The sequence below is a fragment of the Peromyscus maniculatus genome, chromosome 6 (genome assembly GCF_049852395.1).
Source record: "Peromyscus maniculatus bairdii isolate BWxNUB_F1_BW_parent chromosome 6, HU_Pman_BW_mat_3.1, whole genome shotgun sequence".
NCBI lineage: Eukaryota > Metazoa > Chordata > Mammalia > Rodentia > Cricetidae > Peromyscus > Peromyscus maniculatus.
The window spans coordinates 68,370,311-68,394,961 of NC_134857.1; the positions used below are offsets into that span (position 1 = coordinate 68,370,311).

At 53.0% G+C, this 24,651-nt stretch overlaps 1 protein-coding gene across 1 annotated transcript; it reads left to right on the plus strand.

The window, feature by feature from the left end:
- The first annotated feature begins 8,503 nt into the window (after positions 1-8,503).
- Positions 8,504-13,153, plus strand: Crabp2 (cellular retinoic acid binding protein 2). The gene is made up of 4 exons (XM_006976405.4): positions 8,504-8,699; positions 11,913-12,091; positions 12,283-12,399; positions 12,772-13,153. The coding sequence occupies exons 1-4, from the start codon at positions 8,630-8,632 to the stop codon at positions 12,820-12,822; spliced, it is 417 nt and encodes a 138-aa protein (XP_006976467.1). The 5' UTR covers positions 8,504-8,629; the 3' UTR covers positions 12,823-13,153.
- The last annotated feature ends 11,498 nt before the right edge of the window (positions 13,154-24,651 follow it).

Consider the following 24,651-nt stretch of genomic DNA (forward strand, 5'->3'; position numbering starts at 1 on the left):
GTGTGTGTGTGTGTGTGTGTGTGTGTGTATAGATTTGGGGTGACGTGTGAGATGACTTGGCAGTTACAGGTACTTGCTGCTCTTATAAAGGATTCAAGTTCGGTTCCTAGCACCCATATCTGGCAGCCCACAGCCTTCAGTAACTAGTGCAGGGAATCCAGCACCCTCTTTAAGCACCTGCACACACGTGCATGTACACATACAGATGCACACAAATGCATGGGGGCAGGGAAGCATCTGTCATTTGTAGCAGTTTGGTTACCTCAGTTCTGAGCACTCTAGGACTCAGACTGAGAATGGCAGATGCTGAACTGTACTGTTTTAACACAGACCTGTAGTCCCAACTATTCCAAGGTCTGCCTGGCTACAGGGAATGAGCTAGAGGAGAGAGGAAGAGAAATCCAGACTCCAGCTAAAGTGAGCACATGAGAATCCTGTTTGTGAGTCAGAAGATCCTGAAGTACTTGTAGTCAAAGGGGATAAATGGTATGAAGAAAAGAGGATGGATGTGTGCACTACACACAATGCTATGTGCATTTGTCGTAGGAAGAGCTTTTGGAGATGGTGGCATTTATGCAGACCTGAAAGGTAAGAGGAAGCCAGTTATACAGATCCAAAGGAAGACTGCCAGATAAGTGATAGGTGTGGAGACCTTGGAGCAGATGCATGCTTGTGCGTTTAAGGAGCAGTCTAGGGGACTTGCATGCCTGGAGCAGAATCGGCTAGGAAGGAAAGGGTAGGTGGTCAGAAGGGGGGAGGTCATAAGCAGATAGCAGGGCCTTGCTGTCCCTTAGGAGGATTTGAAGTTTTACACCGCATCAAATGGGAAACCACAGTAGGATCTAGAGCAGAGGAATGATACAGATTAGTGTTGGATTACCCGTAGCTGCTGTGAGGGAGGATGAGGACAGAGTCGGTGTAGAATCTTGCTATAACCTGGGAGAGACATCTGGTCCCATGGCAGTGGAGTTGCTGAGAGGTGGCCAGATTTGGGTAAGTTCAACTTTAGGCAAGTGTTGAACTTCAGTGTGATGGATGGTGAGCAACTGTTGAAGTCGAGGCTTACATCTCTGGCTTTTCAACCCTCTTCAGGCCCCTGTTCCTGTTCTGCCAGTGAACACTGAGTGCCTCTGCCCAGAGAGTGTGGACCCAAGCAGGTATGGTCAAGGTTAGAGGCTGACTACAGACACTCTGGGCAGTCATCAGGGCAGAGAGTAAATGGGCAAGTGAGATCTAGTGTCACTGCTAGGGAAAGCTGAGCATTTCCATGGGGGCTGCGGATCCAGACTCACTGTCACGGTGACCCAGGCCTGAAGAACTGCACGGGTTTTAGAGAAACCCCCACCTCTTACCCTCCTATCACTTAGCATGCTGGGGGCTTCCCGGTTTTCTCTTTTTCTTTCTATGTATGACATCCCATCTTATTAGAGACATTGTCAACCCCACCCAGTCTCAGAGCTGTTCCCATGCAGAGGGATCAGTATACGCCACCTGTCCTGTAGTTTTTCTTGCTTTATTTCTGTCTGTGGCCAAGATTTTCAGGAGGTCTCCCCCATCAGTCAGACCTGATCTCTAACCTTGAAGAAAGACAGCCTTTCATTTCCTGTGGAAACAAAAAAATGTAACTTCTCCCCCAATGCAGTACAGTTTCTGAATTTCATTTTGCATTCCATATGAAACAACTGCTTCCTTAAATCTTCTCAAATCTAACATTTCTACAGGATTCCAATGAACTTTTACATAATCTTGAGGGTTCCTATTATCTGGCGGTTGTTCTTGTATGATAACTGATGTATTAAGGTTGGTGTTCTAATAACCTTAGGCCACTACTCTTCAATTTCATAATGTAATGTTGCAGTAGGTTCTACTCTAAATTCCTCTGTGTGTGAATATTTTTCTTGTTTTCATTAGTAGGTCTTTCTAAGACTTGTATCTTTTTTTAAAGATTTATTTATTTATTATGTATACAGTGTTCTGCCTGCATGTATGCCTGCAGACCAGAAGAGGGCACCAGATCTCATTACAGATGGTTGTGAGCCACCATGTGGTTGCTGGGAATTGAACTCAGGACCTCTGGAAGAGCAGCCAGTGCTCTTAGCTGCTGAGCCACCTCTGCAGCCCTAAGGCTTGTTTCTTATCAAATTATCATATTTGGCAGTTATCAAACTACCTTTTTAAGGAGAAAATATTAATTACCAAACTGATAGTAATTACAGTAGACATTGTATCAACCCCAGCTAGGTCATTTATCCCCTTGTTCACACTTTCCGTCACACCATCCGTAGTAGCACTATACAGGGTCCTAGCACCCTGCACTGTGATGGTCCCCATTCTTAACTTGGGAAAAATCTGTCCTAAAGGATTTCCCAGGTATCTCACCAAATCTGCTGATATCTCCAAGAGTCCTGGCAAGTGGTAGCCACCTGCTGTGAATGCTCTTACAGAAAGGCCCAGACTGCAACTGCCTGAGCCAGCTGGCGTTGACCCCTCCATCTGTGTGGTTGTGCCAACACTGGAGCACCAGAATGCTGTTTTACCTCATCTCAGCGATGCGCTTTAAACTACTCACAGACCCGCTGCTCAGGCCATAGTCTAGAGGGATTCTGCTCCCCCAGACAATGGCTCTGTTGCTGCCGCCAGTGGTAGCTTTAACTAAGTCTGTATCGTTGTAATAAAACTCGAGATTCAAAGACTAGGGTGTAAACCTGTGAGCTCAGAGAGTTAGAGTAGCCACTGGCTGACTCTCTTTCTCTTTGCTGCTGTCCCCGGAAGCCTCTCCTTCAAAACCACTCCAACTAATAAACCCACCTGTGCTCCTCCCTGTTACTTCCTGTCAGCTAGTTAACCCTGCCTCTCTGAGCCCAGGTTAATTTTATTTAATCAACACAATGCAACACATCTTTACGTAGTTAAACAAATGCAGCATAAACAAATGTAGCACATCTTTGCCTAGTTAAACAAATATTCCACAACAGAATTCTGCTCAGTTGGTGTCTCAGTTTATTACTGCTATGATGGAACACCATGGCCAAAAGCAAATTGGGGAGGAAAGGGTTCATTTGGCTCACACTTCTATGTCCATAGTCGGTCACTGAAGGAAGTCAGGACAGGAACTCAAACAGGACAGGAACCTGGAAGCAGGAGCTGATGCAGAAGCCATGGAGGGTACTGCTTACTGGCTTGCTCTCCATGGCTTGCTCGGGCTGCTTATTTTGTTTTGTTCTGTTTTTCGAGACAGGATTTCTCTGTAGCCCTGACTGTCCTGAAACTCCCTCTGTAGATTAGACTGGCCTTGAACTTGGAAATCTGCCTGCTTCTGCCTTCCAAGCTTGGATCAAAGGCATTCGCCACCACTGCCTGGCCACAGCCTGCTTTTTAATAGAACCCAGGGCCACCAGCCCAGGCTTGGCCCCTATCAATCACTAATTAAGAAAATGCTCTAAGGGCTAGCCTACAGCCCAATCTTATGGAGGCATTTTCTCAGTTGGGCTCTCTCCTCTTGGATGACTCCAGCCTGTGTCAAGTTGCCATAAAATTAGCCTGGACAGTTGGTTACTTATTTGTAAATAGAGGCACCAGATCGTAACTCAAAAGAGGCAGAAGGCAGGCGTGTCGTGATCTGGCTGCTGGGGAGGGAACTGGAGCCCACACCCAGAGAATCCAGCCTGGCTGCCCTGTACCGGGCTAGCTGGCAGAGTAGGTAGCAAGGTGTCCCTGTGAACCCTGGCCCTAGGACATCTCTGGCTCTAAGCCAGCTGCTGGTGTCGTGGGAAGACCCACCGCTGACAACCCAGATCATTGGGAAGCAAGCTACCAGGGTTGGGGAGGTGTGAGACCAAGGTCATGAGACAGTTAACAGGGAGACTGGCAGCTAGGAAATCCAGGAAATACTGGCCTCTTTGATTCCCCAGGGACATGTTCTTGCCAATCCCCAAGTTCCAAAGCTCCCACTTAGATGGCCCAGGTTAGTAGGGGAGTGGCAGGCAGGAGAAAGTTGGGTATATCATTTGGACAGCTGCTAGGCTAACAAGTTTACAGGCCTCAGGCCAATGCCCTCTGGGAGTGAGGCAGCCTGGGTCCCTGACAGACCAGATGAGTTAGGGATTTGAGGTGGTTCTGAGGCAGTTTAGCTTTTTCTCTGACAGCTGGCATTTCCAAAGCTGGTACCCACAGGGAGGAAAATCAGAACTTGCCACTTCATACATCTTTTTCATTTATGTGTTGACTTCATGTCTATTGTGCATAAATGCCTGGTACCCAGGAAGACCACAAGAGGGCATCAGATCCACTGGAACTAGAGTTAAAAAGGATTGTGAGCCACCAAGTGGGTGCTAGGAATCAAATCCAGGTCATCCGGAAGAACAGGACACGTGCTTTACCCACTGAACCATCTCCATGCCCAGACTAAAGCCCTGTGAGCTGCTTATCTGCTGGTTCAAGAGGACAAGGGTGGGAGGCGGAGCCCAGCATCCGGGCTGCTTGCCTCCATCTCATCTTCCTACAGGAACCAGATTATCTCGGAGGTATGGGGGAATGGAGGGGTGGCTAGGTCCCAGCTCTTTTTCTGTCTCCTACTTTGGGGGGCAGCAAAGGCTGTACTAGGGAAGTGACTGGATTGGGATTCTCTAGGCCCAGTGCCCTGGGCAAAGTGGCAGAGTTGGAGGAGGCTGGGCTGTTCGGAGCTGTGTGTCCTCTTCGGAACAGGCCACTTCCCCACTTGCCCTGCCTGTTGAACTTGCCCGTGGCTGTAGCCCCATCCTTTCTTCCCTGGCTGCAGGACAGTGTTAGTGGCAGATGGATACAGTACTAGGAACCAGACCATAGAGCCAACCCAAGTGTAACTGCAGGTCAGTCTCCATGCAAGGGACTGAGACTCAGTCTGGACACGTCCTCAGCCAGTGCATCCCTACCCCACCCTCCTGTCTTCCTGGCTCAGCCAGCCCAGCCCAGCCCAGCCCTGAGGAGAGCGTTGGCAGCTGGAGCTGGGAAAAGCATGGCAGAGCCAAGAACAACAGAGGCCCCGCCTAGATGCTGCACAGACCCTCTTCTGGCTTGGGGTAGCCCCTCCTCCTGCCTGGGTCCTTGCTGTTGTTTCCTCAGCTCCTATGCTGGCCCCCTGGCCCTCCTTGCCTAACTTTGCCAGACCCCAGGCTGGCCCTGCAGGTCATTGCATCCTCTGTCTTTGGGTGGAGCCTCCCCTTAACATGGGGTTTCTCAGGGTCCTCTCTCCTCCTTTCCTAGTTCTCAGAGTTCCCCCCAGCACCCAAATGTTTCTGGGAGATGAGTTGCTTCCTTCCTAGGTCCCCGACCGTCTTTCAGCTCTGAGGCTCTACTGCCCTCCATTCTGCCACAATGACAGCCTGGGTCCCTAAGCCAGGGAGACAGAAGGCACAAGAGTCGTCTCTGCATGGAGGACTCTAATGGAACCGAGGGTGCAAGGGCTCAGGAGACCCGAGGCTAACCAAGCACAGCTTCTCTTCCGGCGCAGAGCCCCCCCCCCCCCCACCTCTGGACAAGTGTCCAGCCCAGCCTGGCTGACTTTCCCTTGGGAAGTCCAGGTCGACAAACACCGACCCAGGAGAGTCAGTAACACTGCCCTGAGTGCAGTCCTCCACCAGGACTGACCTTGGCCCAGAGTCTTCGTAGTCCTGGTGGGGGTGAGTGTGGGCATTTAGTGACTTTCCTATCCCCCAGTCAACCCTGGCCTCTTCCATGATGGAAGCCTCCGGGAAGGGGTGTAGAGGGCAGGAGTGTCTCCTTTTCCAAGTCCCATACTGCAGCCCTCCAGCGCACAATCTGCCCTACCTACACTTGTTCGCTTCCATCTCAGCCCCTCCCTGTCCTCTGCTCCAAGCCTGAGACCACCTTCCTTCTAGCAGCGCAATGGACGAACAAAGCACCAGAATGTCCCTCCGCTCTCCTGAGCTTGTCTGTTTGTTCCCCGCTCCACCCTCAGCTTGCCTCTGCTTCCCTGTTGTGTCTCCAAACTCCTGATGGGACAGGGAGCCCCAGGAGGGGTGTGATCATGGAGTGGGGTCACGGGGCAGAGCTGCAGCAGATTTGGTTCTAATTGAAAGGCCAGAGGCACCGGGAAATTCCTTTCCTTATTGATCCCAGTGGGAAATTAAAGCCAGTAGTTGGGCATGGAACGCTTATTGGCTGCAGCTCCTCAGCTCTGGGGCCCTAGCCCCTGCCCCTTGCGGGTTGCATCCCCCCATCCACGCCTGCTAGCCCTCCTAGCGCTTTCCAGGCCCCGTCCCTCTGTCTCCTCTTCCCAGCTGCTCACCTAAACACCCGGCTATTCCCCTGGAAGAAAGGGCTGCTGCAGGCTGAACCCCCCAGCCCGAATCAGTCGGTATATTGCCACCACCCTCGCTCTCCTTCGGCAAAGTCGGGGTGCCTGGAGCTCTGGCCCTAAGCTGCCAAACCACAAACACATCTGGAAAGAATTCCCCGCCCAGTCCCACTTCCCTTTGTCTTACTTCTGTCTCTGGAAATCCCAGCCAGTTGCTAGGGGAGGGGGTGGTGGGGATGAAGAGTAGGGAGTGGGCCCAGGGCTCCACTCCCACCCGGGGGTGGGGGGCCTCCTTCCAGACTCTAGCCTCTGTGGGACTGTCCACCTGCCCTGTGTTCCTCGGAGCTGCCATCCCAGGCCTAGGCTAGGTGTCTTCATCCTGGTGACCGGCTGTGAGGTCCCCAAGGCTCCTGGAAAGAGGGCTTGCCTTGTTGCCCTTTTCTCTTGCACGAGGGGGAATGCCACCCGAGTCTGGAGCCGTGGAGATGGACACAATGACCGGCAGAAGAGGCAGGGACACTAGGGAGGACAGCTGGCGCCTTGTTCCCTCCTCAGGCCTTTCCTCATTTCTTGGGCTATAAGCTGGATTTCACTGTCAGAACCCAAAATCCCCTCATTGTACCCACAGCAAGGCGACGCTGGGGTGGAGAGTGGGGGCGCTCCAACCTGTACTCAGAGCGCTACCCAGGGTCCCCTTTTCTCCCCACCTCTGCAGCAGTCTGCGGTGAAACTGGTGCCCTTTCTTCCAGAAGCCTATACCCCCCCGTGTCGTCCCCTCCACCCCCAGTGAGCTCTCCCTTTTAAAATCTGGAGTCTTAGACTCAGGCCAAAGTGTTTCACTCCCTTCCGGGTAGTGATGGATGCGCGGGGGTGGGGTGGGGTGGGGGATGGGGGCGGTCCAGAAGCCCTTATGAGAGGCAACCTCCCTCCCTCAACCTCTCAAGTTTTCCACACCCCATTATCCGGGGATTGCCTCGACCTAGGCCCGACTCGCATGACACTGGCCTGGCGCTGAGGTTAATCCTCCAGGCCCTGTCCACAGCTACAATTGGATTCCCACCAAAGCCTGCCAGTCCCGGTTCACCCGCCGGGTCTAACCTTGGCCACGCTGACCAGGAGGGGCCAGGCAGGGACCTTGTTTGAGATCCTGTGGGGGGATACAGGGAGGATCCCGGGAGGCTGGTGGAGGACTCCGAGGCAAGGGTGAGCACTTCCCGCTCCCGCACCGAACAGCGTTGTCTCTGGCCTCGGGTCCCCCGCGTGCCTCCAGGCCCCGCATGCCCTTTCTGCTTCCTGATCTCTTCTAGGTCCTTCCACTAGGGCTTCACCCACTTAATAACCACCCTCAGAGGGGCCAGGCCCGCCTCACTTTCAGCTCAAGATGGGGGTATCTCACATCCAGACCCACCCCCTCCCCGCGCAGCCAGCCTTCCCCCAACCCCAATGGCATCATGGCGCACAGGGGGGCTCCACGTCCGCCTCCGCCTCCTTGTGGCCCAGGGGGCCTGGGAAGCGGAGCCACAGAGAAAGCTCCTTAATAAAGAGTCGTGTCAAGTGATTGGCTGTGACCTCTGCCCTCCTAGCCTCGCGCTCGGGGGCTCCAGCTTAACCCTTCGTTGTCCGTCCAGTGCTTGGGGAGGAATGAATGAGTTGCCTTGTGCTCACTTAAGGCGTCCCCAGGTACTGCTCGAACCCAGAGCTGAGTCGGGGTGGAGGCCAGAGCAGCACCTTCCAGTCACCCAAAGGAACGCCTGAATTCCAAGGATCCAGTGGGGTCCGAATTCGACAGCCAGTTGCCGGGCCCCAGATCCTGCTCGAGTGGGGTCTCCAGATGCCTGTCTGGCGCCGAGCTGTCCAGGGCACCGAGTTTGGTAGCGGGCTAGTAGGAACTGGCGAGACGGGACCTGTGTTCGCTCTGTAGGCCGTGAGACCGGAGCATCCATGACCAGGCAAGGCGTGCCCTGTTCTTGCCAGAGGCACAAACCCTGTGCTTGCCTCCTGACGCTTCCCCGTCCGCCTACTGATGCGGGAGAAGGGTATCTTGGCCCTTAGAGAACCCTAGACCCACCCACAGTTGTAGAAACAGGCGGGATTCGGAATGGATGGGGGTGAGGTGGCCACAGCGCAGGGCCCCCAGGTGGGGTAGAAGGCGGGGCGGGGGCGGGGCCGCCTCATGCACCAGCTGGGTATAAAAGCCAAGAGCGCCGGCGCCCAGCGGCTTTTGCAATTGTCCTCCACGCGGCTCGGACCCGGGTGGGAGGATTAATTCTGCAAAGGGCGCAGCGTCCAGGGCTCCAGCTGAGGATCTAAAGAGAAAGCCACCTCGCTGCCACCATGCCTAACTTTTCTGGCAACTGGAAGATCATCCGATCGGAAAACTTTGAGGAATTGCTCAAAGCTCTGGGTAAGGAGGTTTTCGAGGGCTGGGAGGGGGCAAGAAGAGCGCTGGAGTCCTTGGAGCCGAGGGAGCCGAAGGCCATAAAGAAAAGGAGGCCGAATCAGGGGGTAGGTGCCTGGGAGTCTGCATCCCAGAAGAGGGGCGTGCCAGATTCCCTGGGTCCTGGGGCATCAGGGCCCGGACTCTTAAATCCTACTTTCTGAGGCTGGGCGCCCACCAGTGCCAGCTTCAACAGTGACTCAGAGCCTGTGAATCAAGTAGAAACCAGAAGCACAAGGTTAGTCTGGGGGGTGGAGGGGGGTGGCTAGCCTCGGCGCCTTGACCTGCTGACCAGCGAGGGCACCTGGCTCAGCTCTGAGAATCCAGGATCCAAGCAGGGAGCCCTAGGAGACATTCCGAGCTCTTTCCACGTACCCTAACAGTAACCCAATCCCTGCGACAGGTCCATTACCCCCCAACACTTGGCTCCGCCCACCAGGTGGTCCACCGCTTCAGCTCCCGGACCCTCCCCCACTTGCGCTTTCCACTCTGTTCTCCCCACCACCCTACCCCTTGCCTGTGAGACAAATATTTTCCTACAGCAAGCGGCTCCAAAGCCCTCAAATCGCTCTGGACAATTACCACTTTCTTAGATTTCAACAAATGTCCTCGTGTGAAACACCAATCCCCGTTTCCGAAAGTCCCTCCTAGTCAGGGACCAGCTGCGCCCAGCCCGCCCAACTGGGCTGTTAGCCACAAGGGTGCGAACCCAGAATCCACCCAGACGGCCCTGCGGACCTTCCCTGTCCACCTCCTGCTGCCCTCCAGGGTGGGGCTGGCCTAAGGGTATAGGAGAGACAGCTGAGGAGAGGTGGAGTTAGCCCCCTGCCCCCCAGGGAATGGGAACAGCTCCAGAACCTAAGGGTCAGCATGCCTTCCGTTTCTGGACTGGAGAGGAACCTCGGTTGGCCTGGGAAGCAGGGGATACCCTCGGAAGAGCCGGGGACTACCCGAGAGTGAGTCTGGAAGGGAAAGGAATGTAGTGAGGGCAGTAGGGCCTCCGTTCTCATCTTTCCGTGCTCTTAGTTCTTTGTGTCAGCTAAACCGCAATGATTCTTAGAGTCATACCCATTTTTCTCGCTCCTCCCTTGCTGAAATTAAAGATCAAAGGATAGAAATTTTCTTTTCTGAAAATCTATTGCCATTTCCTCCCCCATTTGCTCTGAATTCTGGACACTTCCCCTGGTGGATGTGGGAGCCTGGCGTCACCCCCAGGTTCCAGCTGGAGCGAAAGGCCCAACCCTATTATCTGTCCTCAGAATGTTTGTCTTCCCTGCAGGGTCTCTTAGAGCCACGCGACTTTCTAGGGGGCAGATTGAAAACAGACCTGTTACACAAACTGCCCTGTGTCAGCCAAGGTCATCTGGGCCAGGCCCCCAGCTCCGCAGGCACCCAGGACTAGGTGGAGGGAGTTGTCTTCTGAACCCAACCTCTGCAGACTTCTCAGTCCTGTTCAAGGGTCCATGTTGAGGAGGAGGCTCCAGGCTCGCCATGATAGTCAGGGCCAACAGAGCAGGTCTTTTTGTTGAGACTGGGTGAGTCAGCCTTGGGCCTGAGTGTAGAGTCAGTTTTCTTCCCAGGAGGTGGGGGTGGGGGCAAGGGCAGTTTGAGTGTCTTGCCCCCTGGTGTGCCTTTAGAGGGTTGGTTCTCCTTCACTAACAGGCTTGGAGCGGTAGGGGGAGGGCCTCATGTTGGTGCCCCTACCTTCTGGTTGTACCAGCAGAAGGGTGTTCTCCATCCACACGGGCCTCTTCGTAACTGGGGGCAGGGAAGGGAAAGTGTGTGAGGACACAGACTCTGAATACACAGAGGTGAGGTGGGGAGGCCTAGAGGATCTTGGGGCTTGAGACATCAGAGCGAGGGAGGGGACAGTACCCTTTTCTTCCCCTTTCCTCTTCTCAGGACAGCAGAGAATTCCTCTGAAGGAGACCTGGGGATATTACAGGAGCCCCAGAGGGCAGTTTGGTGCAGGGAACTTTGTCCAAACCTAGTTTTGGCTTTTTTTTCATTTGCATATGTTATGTACAAGAAATAATGGGCTTCACTATGTTCTTGCTCTTCCTTCCTTCCTTCCTTCCTTCCTTCCTTCCTTCCTTCCTTCCTTCCTTCCTTCCTCATTTTTCTTGAGACAGGGTTTCTCTCTATAGCCTTGGCTGTCCTCTTGCTCTGGAGACCAGGCTGGCTTCAAAATCTAAGATCAGGCCTGGCGGCGGTGGCGCACACCTTTAATCCCAGTACTCGGGAGGCAGAGCCAGGCAGATCTCTGTGAGTTCGAGGCCAGCCTGCTCTACAGAGAGAGATATCCAGGACAGGCACCAAAACTACAAAGAGAAACCCTGTCTCGGGGAAAAAAAAAAACCCTCCGAGCTCCACCTTCCTCTGCCTCCCAAGTGCTGGGATCAAAGGTGTGCCCCATCACGCCTTGGTCTTGGCTTTTTCATTTGATTTGCTTTTATCTACGATAATGTTTTCAGAAAACATGAAGGTGTACTTGACCTTGTGTATCTTAAGTTCTTAGACACGGAGCCATAGGACGCTTTGAGGAAGCTCTATCTCCATTTGAGGACCCGGAAGCTGGAAAAGGTTAAGCTCTCTGCTCAGGCCCACTCAGCCTGGAGCGGGGAGTATCCCAGCTTCTGGAACTTACTCCCCCCCCCCCCCAGCCTCTGGCTTTCTGTAGAGAGAAGAATCTTCCTCAGCTGAGCATCGGCTCCTCACTTTTGGGAGGGGCAGAGATAGTGCAAATGAGGACCTAACCTCATGCCAAACAGGGTAGATACCTGGGTCAGAGAGGACAGTGACCTGGTCTCCCCTGCAAGTGGGAAAAGCTGATAAGCCTACCTCAGCAGGTCTCGAGCCCAGTGGTGAAAGGGCACAGTGAGGTAAACTGAATGGGGGAAGCTTCCTCTAAGGATGCTAGGAGTGGGTGGCTGGGACTTGGTGAGTCCTGTCCACTACTGGCCATAGCCCAGGTAGTATGCTCTGCCCCTCCCCCTCTCTGTCTCTTCTCCCTCAACCTATAGTCTGTTTCACCACTGCCACCCTTATCACCATCCCCACCCCCAACACCTACCCCCCCCCACACTAACACCACCACCACCACCACCACCACCAACTGGGCGAGGCTGCTCCAGCTGTCTCTCGGCAGGGTGTGACAGGGCCAATCCTCTCTCCCTGCAGGGGTGAATGTGATGCTGAGGAAGATCGCTGTGGCTGCAGCATCCAAGCCAACAGTAGAGATCAAACAGGAGGATGACTCTTTCTACATCAAAACCTCCACCACTGTTCGAACCACGGAGATTAACTTCAAGATTGGGGAGGAATTTGAGGAGCAGACTGTGGATGGGAGACCCTGTAAGGTGAGGAACAGGGCGGGTCCCTTCCTGTCACAGCACCTCCTTGCCATGCTTCTGTGTCCAGTTTCCCTAGACTCTCTACTCTCGCGAAGGAGTTCCTAGGAAGGTGCTGGAAAGGGGTCTAGCTCGTCTCCCTTTCGTTTGCATCGGCCCTTACTGTGAGCCCAACTCATGTGGCCTCTGGTCTCTTGCAGAGCTTGGTAAAATGGGAGAGTGAAAACAAAATGGTGTGTGAGCAGAGGCTTCTGAAGGGAGAGGGCCCCAAGACCTCCTGGACCAGAGAACTGACCAATGATGGAGAGCTGATCCTGGTGAGCCCTGCCCCATCCAGTCCCCTGGAAGACCCCTGCTCCTTCGGCCTTCTCTGCCAGGCTCCAGCAGGTTCAAAAGCAGCTGTGGCCATTCTCCTCGGCCTCCTGATGGGGCTGTTGGAAATGCTAACCCTTTTTGTGCCACGAAGTTGTGCCCAGAGGAGCCCACAGTTTTCCAGCGGGCTATCCCTGACTGCCTCTGGACCCCAGGAGGAAGTGGGTTTCTGCTTGCCCCCTAGCAATGATGCCCAGGCAGTCTTGCATTTGCTCTTGCCTGTTTGGGCTTAGAAGTAAAGCAGTCTACCTCTCAACCGTCCCTTTTAAGGCCAAGGTGCCAGGTGCCTCACCAACTGACTACTTCTATCCTTCTAGACCATGACAGCAGATGACGTCGTGTGCACCAGGGTCTACGTCCGAGAGTGAGTGCCTGCGGGTCCAAGAACGGCCACAGACTCCTTCCCCTCCCCCACAGCCACTCAGCCCCCTCCCCTGTCTGTCTACAAACTAGCTCTCCCCTTATTCCCGAGGATCGCTGCTTCCTCCAGGGCCTCTTGTTCTTTGCCTTCTCTATGCCAGAGAGGAACAGACTACAATAGCCCAGAACCCCTCCCGCCATCTCATGCCCCTCCCCAGGTTAGCAGCTCCATACCAGAGTCCTTCTTCCCGGAGGAGACTGTCTCTCTGGTCTCTACTCTTTATCCTTGTAGTCTGTATGGTTTAGAATATTTATTTGTTAATTTTATTAAAATGTTTGAAAAAAAAAAAAAAAAGTAAGCTCCTGTGGCTCCCTGGGCAGTGGTAGACAAGTTTAGCCTGGTCTGAAATGCAATGGGAGACGGTACCGTCCCTGCAGGTCAGCCATGTCCAGGGCGCCTCCTTTGGTTGCCGTGAGTGTCTCCTCTGTGCTCTTCCCCAGCCCTGGTCCCCTAATCAGAGTGCTGGGTTCTAGGGAGCTGACTCCACTCTCTCCACCTGTTTTCCATTGTGTCGACATGGCTTCCCACATGGTTCCAGATGAGCCCAGTCACACCCACAGGCTGACCTTGCTCCTGCCTAGGTCTCTCAGAGAACGTTCTCCTGCCAGCCAGCACCTGCATCTGCCATTGTCCGTCCTCCACACCTCCAGATCTCCCACATGCCCTTTCTGCTCCTGGCTTCACTCAGGTGTTCCAAGGTGTGACCACAGGCAAGTTACTCAAACATCTTTGGGCCTTTTCTGTTTTTAAAACTCAAAACTGTTTTAAAGCATGGTGGTTGATACCTTTAATCCTAGCATGTGGGAGGCTGAAGCAGTCAGTGAGTTCAAAGCCAGCCTCGCTACAGTGTGACTCCTGTCTCAAAAGACAGGACTGAGCCTGGCTAGTTCAGTTGGTAGACCATGAGACTCTTAACCTCAGGGTCATGAGTTCGAGCCCCATGTTGGATGCCAGGTATAACGAGAAATCCATGGGAGTCTGCTTAAAGGGTAAAAGGAATTTATTAGGAAAGAAAACTCACTAAACAGAATAGGAGAATCGGGCTGTACTTCAAGGTCATAGGTAGAACAGATATCCACTACAATAACAGGGCTTCGGAGATGGCTCAGTGGATAAGTGTTTGCTATGCAAGATCGAGTGCCCAGGTTTGGATCCTTAGAACTCACACTGTGGTATAGCTGGATGTGGTAAAGCTGGATGTGGTAGCAGTCTTCCAGGGAGGTAGGAGGCAGAGACAAAGAGTCCCTGGAGGCTCGTGGGCTAGTCTGGTGGACAGAGTGATGAACAACAAGAGAACCTGCTTCAAACAAAGTGGAAGGCAGGACCTAACACCTGAGGCTGGCCTTTGACCTCCACTTATGTCACGGTATGTGTCTATCTTCACACACACACACACACACACACACACACACACACACACACTACCACCACTACCACCACCACCATCAACAAAGACAAGAACAGCTTAGGGCTGGACATAGCTTGCCTAGTGCTATGAGTGCTTGCCTAGTATGTACAAGGCCCCGGGTTCAATCCCCAGTGCTAGGGGTAAAATAATCACAAAGTTCGGGCTGGGGTTGTAGTTTAGTGGCAGACCACTTGTCTCATATGTACAAGGCCTGGAGTTCCATCCCACCACCACAAAAAAAAAAAAAAAAAAACCAACCCCACAAACTCACACACTGTTTGGCTTACATACTAGTAAATTCTCCCTGGGTCTAGCTTCAGGTGTAGCTGGGTCCAAAGTCCCAAAGATGGTCACTGTTTCTCCTTGTCCCTCTGTCATGCTCCTCTCTTGAGTTTTTGCAGTGTCCACATTCAACTTTGTCCCACAGATACTTTTCCCCCGTCAAAATGAGCTTCCGAGGCAGCCACACTCACAAAGTCACAGCCTGGGACACACGGACAGGAAACACGCTCTCCCTGGGCCCACCTCTCCACATCCAAACCATGATTAGGGTCTGATTAGACTGCAGGACCATCCTGGGACTAGTCGATAGCCACAGGGCACAGGGTCTAGTGATGGATCAAAGCTGGATCTTGAGTCACAGGTGGCCAAAGAACAGGCAGACACTGATCATTCATTCCTCAGAAACCCAAAGGTGGTAAGGAAGTGTTTTCAATGAACAAGGTCACTATGATCCCAGTTTCTAATCCACAAAGCAGTGTTTATAAACCTCTCAAGGTGTTAAAGAAAATCTCATTATGCACATAGCACTTAGCAATAGGAAGCTTCCCCTGCCCCCCCCCAAAAAAAAACAGTAATAAATGATGGTTTAGAGCTGGGCTATGTGGTGCTGGAGGGGGAGGCAGAAAGATCAGGAGTTTGGAGCCAGCCTGGGCGGCATGAGACTCTGCCTCAACAAAACTAAACCACAAATGATGAGTTCCGCTGGGCTTAATGATGCACACCGGAGTTCCCAGCATGTGGAGAGCTAAGGCAGAAGGGATGACTGCAAGACCGAGGCCACCCTGCTCTGCATGGGGAAACTTGGCTCAAAAGCACCGGGGTTGGGGTGGGGGGTGGGGGGAGCCAGGCGTGTTGGTCTACACCTTTTAATCCCAATGCTTGGGAGGCAGAGGCAGGCGGACCTCTGTGAGTTCGAGGCCAGCAGTCTACATAGGGAGTTCCAGAGGGACAAAGAAAGGCCTCATCTCAAAACAACAAAAAACTTTCCAGAACAAAAGAGGGCTAAAGAGACAGATAGCTCAACAGGTAAAAAGCAATTGCTGTGAAAACCTGACAGCCTGAGTTTGGTCCCTGGAACCTGGAGTGGAAGAATCAACTCCTGAGTGTCGTCTTCTGACCTTCACGTGTGTGCCATGGCAGGTACAAACCCTCACTCACACATCACACGCCATAATAATAAATAAACCAAAAACAGTGCTCACTTGGACAGCACATAGCCAAAACTGTAATGAAGCATACCATATTTTTCAGAACACCAAAAGAGTTGGGGGTTTCTTTTTCTTCTTTTTTTTTTTTTCCGAGACAGGGTTTCTCTGTGTAGTTTTGGTGCCTGTCCTGGAACTCAATCTGTAGACCAGGCTGGCCTCGAACTCACAGAGATCCGCCTGGCTCTGCTTCCCGAGTGCAGGGATTAAAGGTGTGTGCCCCTGCCCCGCTGAGTTGGGGGTTTCTACTTCTCCAATTCACTACACTGTTCTAGGGCAATCTTCAAAACCTGTTATTTCAGTAACTCTATGTGAAAAATTAGCAAGGGGTTGGATGGATGTAGGACAGTGACATTTATGTTCAGCATGTACAAAGCCCAGGTGTCCATTACCAGCACAGAAACAAAAACAAATAAAACAAAAATGACCTTAGCTACCTTTTTCATGTCCAAAATGAAATATAAACTGGTATTAGATGACCTTCAAGTGGCCCCTACCCTTTCTGCATTTAGCTCCTTCAAGAAGGCTTGCAATCTTTACCGTAAGCCCTCAATGAGTCTCCCTAGCTTGGCTCTGGGTAGTGCAAGAGCCTTTTCCTCAGTCAGTGTTGCCATTGGAATGCTCCGTTACTTCCTTTCCTAGACGGTCAGGGTGATTTGAGGCCAGGTCACCAAAGGGGATTGGGGTGTTTTATTGGGCTCCTAGGAGGAACTGGGTTAGAGAAATGGGGGAGTAATTGAAGAGCCAGCAGGAGGCTGGTACAAGGTGTGCATCCAAGGTAGAAAAAGTATGTCAGAAGCTGTGGATTCTCTCTGCAGATGGGAGGAATTGGGAGGGGGGGGGTGTTGAGGAGGGCCTTGGGACACCTGACTTCGGTTTTCTCACAAATGGAAAAAAATTCTGTTGAGGACTGACTGAAGAAAGGGTCTTTCTCAGCACTCAGGAGGCAGAGGCAGGGGGATCTCTGTGAGTTCAAGGCCAGCCTGGTCTATAGCTCAAGTTTCAGGACAGCCAGAGCTTTACAGAGAAACCTTGTCTTGAAAAACATAAACAAACAAACAAATAATAAATAGGATCTTTCTCCCACTGGTTTCTTGCTGGAATCCACGACTCAGCTCCAAGCCTTGGTTTCTTTCTTTCTACCTTGTCTGTTCCCAGCCTTCAACGTGGCCTCTACTCTGCCTGCCCCTGGTCCTGGGGGCTGGAGCTCAGTGCATTTGAGCTCCTCAGAGTCACAGACTTCCTGGGAGCGCTGAGGTTTGTCCCTCTGTTCACAGCCAGGGTGACAGGGAAGTTATAGTCCTGGTTAGGGTGATGGGGGCAGGGTGTTCCCACCTGACTCAACTGTGAGAAGGTTGCTCCAGCTTCCCGCCCTGCAGCAGCTGGGGCAGCCCAGCAGGGCCTCTTTCCCACCTTACCTGAGTAAGTCTTCCTTACTCAACAGTGCTGCTGGGAGCAAGGGCCTCGAAGGTCCCCACCTCCCACCTCCCTGAGATTCTGCACTGTCTCTGTCTCTGTAGATAGAGCCTTTTCTCTCTGGAACCCAAATTTCTAAGAGTTTAGCCACAGGAGGCCCAAGCCTCCAAGACAGCAGAGTGCCTCAGACAAAATGACATCCAGGAAGCCAGAAGGAAAAACAGCAGAGACCAGGGAAAGGGGCCCTGTGTGAAGATGGGGTAGGAATGCTGCCTGGCACTGGCGGAGTCTTTATCTATACCTTAGGCGAGAAGTAGAGACAACCCTACTCATCTCTGCCCTCCAAGAGACAGGAGCTGGGAGTTAGGGGAAGGCCCATTAAATGACAAAATGTAGAGAGCGTGGACGCAGATGAAGAGACCAGGGAAGCTCCAGAACGGGGCTCAGTGACCTCTGAGGTCCCAGCACCGGACAGCACCAGACACCAATACCACCGTGTCTGGTGTTGATGGCCAAGGTAGAGGAGCCTGCGGGTAGGAGAGCCCGAGTCACGGAGTCACGAGAAAGAAAAAGTGGCAGGGTGGAGGAAGTCCGGGGAGAATAGTGCACAACACACACGCACGCACGCACGCACGCACACACACACAACCTGGAAAGAGAGGCAGAAAACAAAGAGGAAGAAAAAGACAAAGAATAAGAGAGAAAACTGGCCAGGGAGCTGAGGGCAAGGCAGGCGATCGGGACCCCAGAGGGCTGAGATTTTCCAGAGGGGCAGGCGAGGGAAGAAAGGGCCAGGCCCTATGACCCCAGGGCCTAACAAAGAGCTTATGGCACTTACTGGCCAAGATGGATGGGCCTGGATGCCAGGGCCTTTGTGGTAGAGAAGAAAGGAAACCGCTCTAAGGAGGTCCTTGGAGGGGTGGGGTGGGGGTGGGGGTGTGTCCCAGACCCTTTCCTTCCCTGAAGGAGCTTCAGCGTTGGTGAGAATTGGGGAATGGGCTGAGTCCAACCAGGTGTTTCTCCAGGCTGGGCCATCTGTCCTGCTTGGGCAGGACAGGGGACAGGGTAGAGGGTGTGACCACAGCGAAAGTGATTCAGTTATAGGCCAGGAGGGGCAAACACGGCAGAGAGAGAGGCCCCTGCAGAGGCTACTGAAGCTGTCCCGGGGACCAGCGAGGGTGCCCTGGACAGGTCTTCTCGCCCTCCTTCGGGCCTGGCACTGCCCTCCTGACCTCTTGGCTTCCTCTTGCTGTTCCCTGTTGGCTCTGCTAGTCGAGAAACCAGTTCTGTTCCTGCCGGGATAAGGATCTTAGCAGGCTCTTTCCAGGCCACTGCAGAGACCTGTCAGGTCAACAGCACCTGTGACAGCACCCACAGCTCTGAGCACTCCACCACACCTCCACCCAAGCCCCGTCCCACCTACTTCCGCTAGCCACAGCGGCCTCTCCGACTTCACTTTCCCTCAGTGCCCTGCTTCTAACTCCATGCCCCGGAAGGAAGGACCTCCTGCTGTCTACCCGGTCTCTTCCTGGAACCCATCTGCTCTTCAGAGCAGGTGGAAAAGGCAGAGCCCTCCCTTGGCTTTTCCTTGAGTGCCCAGAAACCAGGCACTGCTTCTGGCTAGCCCCGTTCCTCAGCTGCCCGAACCCCTTTGTCCCTCCCCCAGCTCCCCATAGGTGCTCTAATCAAGTGCCCCCCCCCTTAGCAGGGAGCCCCTCGAATAGGCCTGACGGGTTGACCTCACTTAACCCCAGCCCTCCTGGGCTCCTCTGAGCTATCATTCATTTCTCAGGACACCCTGGCCTCTTTCTTATCCTTTGGAACAGCAGCCTCTCACTCCTCAGGGAAAAGACTGAAAGGTCAACCCTAGTTTCTTCTTCCTCATCACAATTTTCCCAACCCTTGACTTTGTCAGGGACACCCTGAAACCTCAGGTCCCTCCTTGTTCCTTTCCCAACTTCCCTTAGGGGTCTGGCCATGTTGGGGGGCGGTGTGCTACAGCAGCAGATAGAGAATTGCTCTGGAGGCATCTGGGGGTGTAGGTGTTAAGCAGTGACTAGCCTGGTCCCATCTCCACCCCTTGAGGTAAGCCAGTGTGTCAGGCTAGGCTGGGAATCCAGCTGGTGACTCAGGCCCCAGCAGCCCAGAGCTGAGCTGTCGTCCCTGGGCTGATCCTGTTCCCAGCAGTGGGGTCACAGAACCAGAGAACAGAGTCCCAGAGGAAAGGGGTCCCAGGATAGTGCCTTCCCTTTATGCGAGAGAAAACCAAAAGCAAGAACGCAGCCCGTGTGTGGGGTCACTCAGATGTCAGGGAGAGCCTGGGTCACGTGGGTGATATTACATGGTTCAGGACAAACCAGCCTGGTTCCAAAGATGGTAGTGACACCTCCCCCCCATCTTCTTCTTCCCCTTCAACAAGGGGAAGGCTTTTTGGGGGTGGAAGGGCATGTTGGTCATCCCCAGGTCCTTTCCACTCTCAGCAAGTCCCTGACTGGGTGCCATACCTCATAGTCCTTCCAAGCTCAAGTGGGAATCACCAAGCTGATGATTCAGGAGGGATTTGGTGAGGCAAAAACCACCTTTCCCTGCCCTTGCCTGGGAAGGACCACTGGGGAAGACTAGCCTAGATGCTCTGTGGGCAGAGTGGACATCTGCTGACTCGACTTTCCCCTCTTCCTGCGAGGCAATGGCTCCCGAGGGCCTGGTAAGGACATCCACTCAAGTTCCTGCCTCCCCCTCTCCCAGGGGCCCCAGGGGCCTGCACCGTGGTGCTGTTGAACGGAGAGCCCCGTCTCTACTCTGCCAGCCTATGCTGGGCTCCCGGTGCCCTGCTTCCCTGACTCCCGCTCTGCGCCTTCTTCACAGCGGCGGATGGAGGCTAAATCTTTCGGTGAGACCGACCCTCAGTCACCTTTGTCAGCCCAGACTCCGACTCTCCGAGCTCAGCGAGCACTGAACTGTGGAAAGAGATGGAGAGGCCAGTCAGGCCCAGCGCCCCGTCTTGGGGGCAAGGACAAGTCCCCCAACTCAGCCGATGCCTAGGACTTCCCAACTTTTTTGGAATTTCCGAAAAAGTTCAAGTCCTTCCTAAAGGCTAACTTCAGCTCCAAGGTTCAGCTCCTCGGCGGCGGGATGAGCCGCGGAGGGCCGGGAAGAAAGGCGGGCAGACAGGCAGATATTTTCTCCACCACTTTCCCCGTTTCTCTTTGTCTTCTCTTTCCCAGCCCTACTCTTTACTTAATCCCCCATTCAATTCACTGCTCCTGGCAGGGAGCCAGCATTGTTCCTGCCGCCTCTGGTCTTCCCTCCTCCTTCCCACCCCGCGGTGGGGACCCACAGCAGCCCCGGAGGGTTAGGGCACGGTCCCCACTGCTGGCCCCGCCCGGGCCTGGAAAGTTGAGAGTTTGGGTTTCTCGGGGCCCCACTGATTCCGAATGCCATTAGCTCGGGCGGTAACTAGAACGCCCCCCTCTCGCAGCTGCTCGGCACCCAGCGTCCCTCCGGTCTCCTAGCTGCTTGAGCTCGGCTGCAGGCCGGCCGAGTGAGCCAGCGGGCTCGGGGTGGGCGGGGCCCGGGCTGCAGGCCCAGAGCCCTCGGCTCATCCCCGCTAACCGCCGGCGTCTTTCTGCAGCCCCCACTCTTGCTGGGGTCTAAAGCTCGCTCTGAGCATTGCCCAGGGCGGGAGCAGGACCGAGAATCGGGGATCTCCAGCCTCCTGGCGAGACCGCTGCGTGCTCCCTGAACCGATCTCCAAACAGGCTTCTCCCTCCCTCTGGTGGCAGCTTTCTAAAGCACAGCCGATTTTTTTTTTTTTTTTTTTAATTTGATAGTATACAAAGAAGTAGGTTTCACGGTGAGATTCTGACACGTATATATGGTTCTGCTTTGTTCTTATTTGTCCCCCACCCCCACTGCTCTCCTCCCTCTTACCAGTCTAACTTCATTAGCTTGAGAGATGCCTGGGAGTTCACTAAAGCACTCTTCCCGGTGTGTCTGGGAGGAGGTGCCGTCCAAACAGCTGGGGGCTAGATGTAGCCCTGGCTGTCTTGGAACTCACAGAGAACCTGTCTCAAAATACAAACAACAAACAAACCAACAAACCCAACAACAAACAAACAGAGAGGGCTGTATCAACACCTGCCTCCTTGGTTAAGAGCACTGGCTGCTCTTCCAGAAGACCTGGGTTGGATTCTCAGCATCCACATGGCGACTCAGAACCATCTGTAACTCCAGTTCCAGGGCATCGAATGCCTTCTTCTGGCCTCTTCAGACACCAGGCATGCTTATAGTTCACAGACATACACGCAGGCAAAACACTCATGCACATAAAAAAATTACATACACACACACACACATACACACACACACACACACACACACACACACACACACACACACACACACAATGATATAGGTCCACCCACACAGGAAGGATGGAGTTTCGTGCTCAGTCAGCTTCCTTCTCCCTCCCATTCTGTCCCATGTAGCCCCAAGCCTCTTTCTTGTATGACGCCTCCTCCCAGACACACCTGGAAGAGTGCTTTAGTGAACTCCCAGGTATCTCTCAAGCTAATGAAGTTAAGGAAGAGGACTGGTAAGAGGGAGGAGAGCAGTGTGTGTGTGTGTGTGTGTGTGTGTGTGTGTGTGTGTGTGTGTGACAAATAAGAACAAAGTGTAATGGTATACATGTGTCAAAAATCTCACAATGGAACCTATTTGTTTGTTTACTAACAAAGTAAAAAAGGCCAACTGGGTAGGAGAATTAAGAGCCCCGGCTGCTCTTCCTGGGTTCTATTCCCAGCACCCCATATGGTGGCTAGCTCACAATTATCTACAACTCAAATGCCAGGAGCTCTGACACCCTCTTCTGACATCCAGGAAGACAGAAGGGTCGGGTCCCCTGGAACTGGAGTTACAGGTGGTTGCGAGCTGCCACGTGGGTGCTGAAAACCAAATTCAGGTCGTCCACAAGAGCAGTAAGTGCTCCTACCAGCCAGCCTCCTCTCCAGGCCCCCAGCCCTATGTTTTGAGGTGAAGAGGTTGGAGCACTGAGGACAAGATAAACTCATACTGGGTTCAGACTTCTCTGCCCACTGCCTGCAATAATGCTCGGCTGTTTTGCTTTCTCCTGTCCCATGATGCCATCCTTGGCACATTTCAGAAATTTCTGGACACTTCGGGATATAGAAAAGTAATGTCGGGTGGTTTAGCACGTGACAGCCCTAGAGCTAGAAACACAAAGAACAAACAGCCTCACTCTCCAATCCCATGCAGAAGCACTTTCAGAGCCAGGTGTGGTGTGCACACTTGTAATTCCAGCACTAGGAAGGCTGAGGCAGGAGGATGGTGAGTTTGTCTCAAAAATGAAACAAACAAGAGACAGTTCTTCTGTATTTGCTAGCCAAGGCTTGGACCCAGGGAAAGAAGAGATGGCAGGGTGGATGCTGGGTTCCTTCCCCCCTCCCCCCACCGCCCGCCCGTCCGCCTTTTTCCTGCAGAGGGGTGGTTGCAGTCCTCCTGGGGTGGCCCATGCTCCACAGCCTTCTCTCCTGGGGTGCCTTCCCTGTTCGGTGAGGCCCAGGGGGGCAGGGAAACAAGCCTGTGTGCCCTTGAGTCCTCCAGACAGGCCTGCCCCAGAGATTGCCTACTCTCTTTGGAGGAGGCATCACCCTCTGGGAAGGTGTGGAAAGCAATAGCTGGCCTGTCTTAGACCCAGCGGTCACTCTGGGCTCCAGCGCCACTGCTATGGTCCCTTTGTCCGGGGTGGCACTGCCCTCTGTGGGCTGGCCCCTCCCACATCAACCATTAACCAAGAAAATGTGGACTGGGCATGGTGGCACACACTTTAAATCCTAGCATGCGGGAGATAGAGGCAGTTGAATCCTGGTCTATATAAGGAGTTCCAGCTCAACCAAGGCTATACAGCAAGATCCTGTCTCAAAAACAAAACAAGGAAGAGAAATTGCCCCCACAGACTTGCCTACAGGCCAACCCAATCCAATGGAGGCAATTCCTCAATCCTAAAATGACCCTTAGCTTGTGTCAGTTTAACCAAACCAAACCCAAACAACAAACAAATCCCCCGAACAAACAAACAATGTAACCAAGACTGTCTCTATGGTACTTGGGGCCATTATATTAGGTCTGGAGCTTAGTCACAGCCCTGAGACTCACTGGATTCAGAGTCATTAAGCATTATTCCAAGTTCCCTCCAGCTCATCTTCATCTGGGATGAAACCAACCCATTCAGACCCTTCCTTACAGTGTCCACAACAATGCTCAGCGTGAAGAGAATGTCAGCATCTCTGTGTGGGTATCTTATATAATGTATTCTCTTTCTTCCCGTGTAAGATGGGATCAAGCTTGTGGACTCCTACAACCTCCAGCTCTTCCCGGAGCTGCTCATCTCTCTCTTCCCCTTTGCTTTTCCTCTCTTTTGCTGTTGACTTTTAAAAACTAAAGCAAAATTTTACATTTGTCTCAATTAAATACCATCTGGGAGTCCGCAAGACGGCTCAGTTGAGTACAGGAGCCTGCTGCCAAGCTGGATGACCTGAGTTTAAGCTCTGGAACCCACACGGTGGGAGGAGGGCCCACCCTGCAAATTGTCCTCTGACCTCCACATGCACGGTGTAGCACATGTGTGCACACCTGCACACACGCCCACAAGATAAATTAAAATGTAATATGAACTTTATGTTTAAGTACCATCTATTGCTATTTATTGACTTGTCTCCCTAGTGGCCTGGGATGGCTCTGGGCTGTCACTGTGCAGCCCAGGTTGTCCTTGAATTATTATTATTTTCTTTTTATGGTTTTTCGAGACAGGGTTTCTCTGTGTGTAGCCCTGGCTGTTGTAGAACTTGTTTTATAGACCAGGTTGGCCTCAAATTCAGAGAGATCCACCTGCCTCTGTCTGAGTGCACCACCATGCCTGGTTAAAAGTGTGGGATTTTACTGTGGTTGGTGTATTTATTTTACAAGTGTCTTGCCTATATCTATCTATATCTATATCTATCTATGTATCTATGTATCTATGTATCTATCTATCTATCTATGTATATGTACCATGTGCATGTCTGGTCCTCTTGGAGGTCAGAAAAGGGTGCTGGATCCTCTGCAACTGGGTTCTGGGAACTGAACCTGGGTCCTCTGGAAGAGTAGCCAATGCTCTTAACTGCTGAGCCATCTCTCCAGCCATAGTTTTGACCTCCTGACCTCCTGACTGAACCCTTTGTGGACTGGGATTACAGATGGATTCCCAGGCCTAGCTCGTTTCCCTCCCACTCTGTCAAGATCTCTGGGTTTTTTCATGATATGTAGATCTGATAAACACGGTTTCTACTTGACTCGAGGCTGAAATAAAAACAGTTAGCACGGGCGAGTGCTTGCCCAGCATGCATGAAGCACTGGTTTAGGCCCCAGCACCGCAAAGTGAAAACCCTCCCCTGCCCCCTTCAATAGT